This window comes from Bidens hawaiensis, unplaced genomic scaffold (assembly GCF_021521415.1).
Source record: "Bidens hawaiensis isolate Kalapana, Puna unplaced genomic scaffold, B.hawaiensis_p1.1 tig00004743_1, whole genome shotgun sequence".
Lineage (NCBI taxonomy): Eukaryota > Viridiplantae > Streptophyta > Magnoliopsida > Asterales > Asteraceae > Bidens > Bidens hawaiensis.
Genome location: NW_027491293.1, coordinates 902,212 through 906,856, shown reverse-complemented (window position 1 = coordinate 906,856; position 4,645 = coordinate 902,212). Strand labels below are relative to the sequence as shown.

The window sequence follows — 4,645 nt, the reverse complement described above, 5'->3', positions numbered from 1 at the left end:
GTGAGCACATGTGATGCCTGAGCATCTGTGGTGCCTGAGCATCTGTGGTGCCTGAGCATGTGATGCATGAGCATATGTGATATGCGTGAGCATATGTGATATGCGCCATGCGCGTAGGTTTTGGCTTTGTGCCTTCATAATGTCTTGATTTCAAGCCTCTTGTCCATATCTTGTGGGTTGACCCGCCTCGCTCGTTGTTGAGGCGGGTACATACCTCTTCAATAAAAGAAACCATTTAGGCTAATGGGCTAGCATATATGATAGAGGCACATACATGTTGAATGAGCTGTCTCAGGTAAACCTCGGCAATAGAGTAGGATTAATTTATTGGTGAGAGTATTAAGTAATATTTGCCGTTTACAAAACATTCGGTATTATATCATTTTTAAAAAACTACTTATATTTATCTTTTGCGTTTCTATCATGTGTGACGACCCAACCCGTAGGTGCCACCCCTGTAGGCTTCACATGAGCTTTGCTTCAGCATACAATGATAAACATCATGACACTAGAAGAAGTCAAAAGATTCAAAACCTCAAAAAAGAACTATTTTAGGACCATAAGTAGCTCATTTTAAGACTTTTTTTTCTCCTTTACAAACCGACAATCTTCAACACATCTATCCTATGACATATAAAACTATTCCTATAAATAGCCATGCAAATCCCTTGCTATCTTTACATTGAAAAACCGAGTTGAAAGATTAAACAATGGTAAACATGGGCGGACATAGATGGTGGTTCATGGCAGTTATGGTGGCAGCATGCTGGTGGAACGGTGTTGTAGGACAGGCTCAACGGCAGGCTCCGGCCATATGGGTGATGGGAGATTCATTGGTGGACAATGGGAATAACAACTATCTGATCAGGTCCCTTGCTAAAGCTAATTATTATCCTTACGGCATCGATTACTATCGCGGTCCTACCGGTAGATTCTGTAATGCAAGAACATTCAGTGACATTCTTGGTACTGATTATTTACTTCTTTGGTTATTATTGTTCTAAGTCAATAAGTTTGATTTGTTAGTTGTGTATGTTTAATTTTTATCGTACCACAAACTGACTTTTGGTTGCAGGAGATTGGTTGGGAATACCGGCTCCGCCGCCTTTTGCGGATCCTACGATGGCTGGAAATAGGATTCTGGGCGGTGTCAATTACGCTTCGGCTGCTGGTGGCATCCTTGATGAAAGTGGCCAGCAATATGTAATCATATACATTTTCTATACTCAAATTATTAACTTTATATTGTGATAAAACTTTTAAACTAAAAGAAACTTCCCAATGATCCCACAAGTGATTATTGTGAGTCACTTAAATACTTTAATTTAAAAATGAGAAGTCTTGGATTTAAGACTCACTTGCTATTAGGGGAGCAAACGAGCCAGCTACTCGAGCTCGGCTCGTTAAAAAGCTCGATCGAGCCAAGCTTCATCGAGTCCCAGCCCGAGCCTCACTTTTCGAGCTCGAGCCGGCTCGTGAGCCTAAACGAGCCTGTCATTTATATAAAATTTTAAAATATATATTAAAAATTATTAATTAATATATAAAATGTTATAAAAATAACTAAATAATATATATTATTTTCTACATAAATATTATAATAGAATATATATATATATAAATAATTGATAAATAGTAAACGGGCCGAGCCCAAGCCAAGCTCGAGCTTTGAAAATAGAGCTCGAGCTCTGTGTAAGTTAAACGAGCCGAGGTCGAGCTTGGTCGAGCTTGGGCTCGGCTCGGCTCGTTGGCACCCCTACTTACGATAAAAATAGAGAGGGTTTCAGGTTAGACCATGAGGTTTTCTCACATATGATAGGTTTAATAATTGGTAGTTTCCTAAACGACCACCTACTAATACAAAATAAAAAAGATAAATAATCTCACCAATTCTGATGAATTGTTGTAGGGAGATCGTATCCCCTTGAGCCAGCAAGTTGTGAACTTTGAGACAACGTTAGGCCAATTACGAACCATGATAAGCCCAGCAAACCTCACGCAATTCCTCGCAAACTCAATAGTGGTCATGGTTTTTGGGAGCAACGATTACATCAATAATTACCTAATGCCAAACCTCTATGCAACGAGCCGTTTTTACACTCCGGAAGCATTTGCAAACCTCCTTCTCAATAGATATGCTCGTCAACTTCAGGTATAATTATATGTCGAATGTCCTTTTTTATTTCTTTGCAGTATGTCCGGTTTAATGTTTTTGTATGTTGTATGTATAGGCACTATACAGCTTAGGACTACGAAAATTCTTCCTACCAGGACTCGGCCCACTTGGGTGCATACCTAACCAGTTAGCCACCGGTCAAGCCCCTCCTGGACGATGCGTTGACTCGGTGAACCAGATGATGGGGCCCTTTAACGAGGGCCTCAGAAGGCTTGTTGGTCAGTTTAACGACGGCTCACACCCTGGCGCGATGTTTGTCTATGGAAACACATATGGTGCTTTTGGAGACATCTTGAATAATCCCCAAAGATATGGTATCCACTTATTCCCACAACTAAAACTTTTTAGTTTAATTTAAAGTCTCATATTCTAATGTTGCTTACACAAGTTTTTGTTAATAATATGTTTTTTGTTAAATCACAGGGTTTAGGGTGAGAGATACCGCATGTTGTGGAATCGGAAGGAACCAAGGACAAATAACATGCACCCCGTTATTACCACCATGCAACCAGAGAGACCAATACGTGTTTTGGGATGCTTTCCACCCAACTCAAGCTGCAAATGCAGTTCTGGCTCAAAGGGCATACTCTGGATCCACTACTGACTGCTTTCCCATCAATGTTCAGCAACTGGCACAAATTAAGTTGTGATCATGTTTGTGCTCATAGCTTCGATCCGTGGATGTGGTTGTTTTCTATGTACTCTTTCAAGATATTTTATGTTGGTGTGCTTTACTTGTGAAAAGTATTTGTACTTTTGAACATATAAAAGGTTGTGATTGTGCTATATGTTTGTATAAAGGTAATCTTACTAAATAAGTTTTTCTAGCAAAAGGAGTTGTTCAATGCCTTTGGTTGGTTAGTGTTAATACCAATGTTTTATACCATTATAGGTCAGATTGGACGTCTTATCGAGTTATAGGTCGGACTGGACATTGAGCAGGGTGAAGTTATAAACAGGGGCGGATCTATGTAGTAGTGTACGGGTTCACAGGAACCCACTGAGTTTCGAAATTTATATAGAATATAGATATAATTATTATAGTGAGCCCACATATATTTTAAGAGTGAACACATATACAATATAGAACTTTGGTCTGGTGGTAACACTCAACCTTTCAAATCCGTCAACCCGGGTTTGAGTCCGTCTTCCAGCGTCGTTTTTTGTTTTTGTTTTTTTTCCTTTTTTTTTAATCCAGTTTACCTAAGTTAAGGTTTTTTTTTAATCCAGTTTACTCTTTACCCCATATCCTCACACAATACACAAAACATAACATCACACAACAACATAGCAGCCTCAAACCCTAATTGCTCGCCATCCCACATTCGAACTCGGAACTCCGACAGACCACCAGACCACCTCCGCGCGCTGCCTCTCTGTCCATCGCGACGCCCTCAGCCCTCCTTTTCATCTCTCCTTCACTTTAGTCTTCACGGTAAGGTATATTTTGATGTTTTGCTTCAATTATTTTTGTTTATTTATTGAGATTACAATTGGAAAGATGATTATGTAGAAGTTTGTTAATTGAATTAGAAACTTAGTGATGTTTAATTTTGATTTGTAGGCATTATGATTATTAAAAGATATTTCCCAAGTGAACCATCAAACATTCAATCATCATCTTCAAGTAGTAAACAACCCTCAAGAATAGATTTGGATGATCTTCCGTGGGATCCTTCGGAAAGGAAACCAATTTCATCTTATCATCCAAGTCAAAAAGATTAAGTTAGACGAACGTATTTGCTTAGAGGTCCTTGTCAACCAACAGAGCATGAGTTTCCATAAACAGATTTTAGTGGTAAAGCAAAACGTCTTAATAAGGACCAGTACACACAAAATCATGGAAATTGGTTGGAATATAGTGTCAAAACGGATAAAGCGTGTTGCTTATATTGTTACTTGTTTAAGGAAATTGGACACAATGATTCTTTTGTGAGTGAATGGGTGCGGTGTTGGCATAGAATCTCAAGATTTACAACTCATGCCGGTAAATGCAATAGTTTACACGACAAAGCACGTAAAGGGGGGGGGGGGGGAAGACTTACTTAACCAAGCTCAATCTGTACATGTGGCACTTGATAAAAAAAAAGCTGATATAAACAAAAAAGAATATAGAATTCGATTAAGTGCTTCAATTATAGCTACTAGAGGATTGTTGAATAGTGTGTTATCCTTTCGGGGTCATGATGAGCCTGAAACATCTCATTATAGAGGATATTTCATAGAGCTTTTAAAATTATTTGGAGTAATAAATGAAGAAATTGATAAAGTTATATTAAGCAATGCACCGAGGATTAACCAAATGACCGCTCCATCAATCTAAAAAGAGATTTGTAATTGTTTTGCAGTAGAAGTATTAAAGAAGATATTTGATGAACTTGGTGATGATGTCTTTACCATATTAGTTGATGAATAGAGGGATGTTTCTAAAAAGGAACAAATGGTTGTGGTACTGAGATATGTTGATAA

General features: G+C 38.4%; 1 protein-coding gene across 1 annotated transcript; it reads left to right on the top strand.

Annotated features, from left to right (window-relative positions):
- Window positions 1-587: 587 nt before the first annotated feature.
- Window positions 588-2,981, top strand: LOC143627788 (GDSL esterase/lipase At1g71250-like). Its single transcript, XM_077097529.1, has 5 exons — window positions 588-966; window positions 1,076-1,203; window positions 1,910-2,152; window positions 2,232-2,490; window positions 2,600-2,981. The coding sequence occupies exons 1-5, from the start codon at window positions 711-713 to the stop codon at window positions 2,824-2,826; spliced, it is 1,113 nt and encodes a 370-aa protein (XP_076953644.1). The 5' UTR covers window positions 588-710; the 3' UTR covers window positions 2,827-2,981.
- The last annotated feature ends 1,664 nt before the right edge of the window (window positions 2,982-4,645 follow it).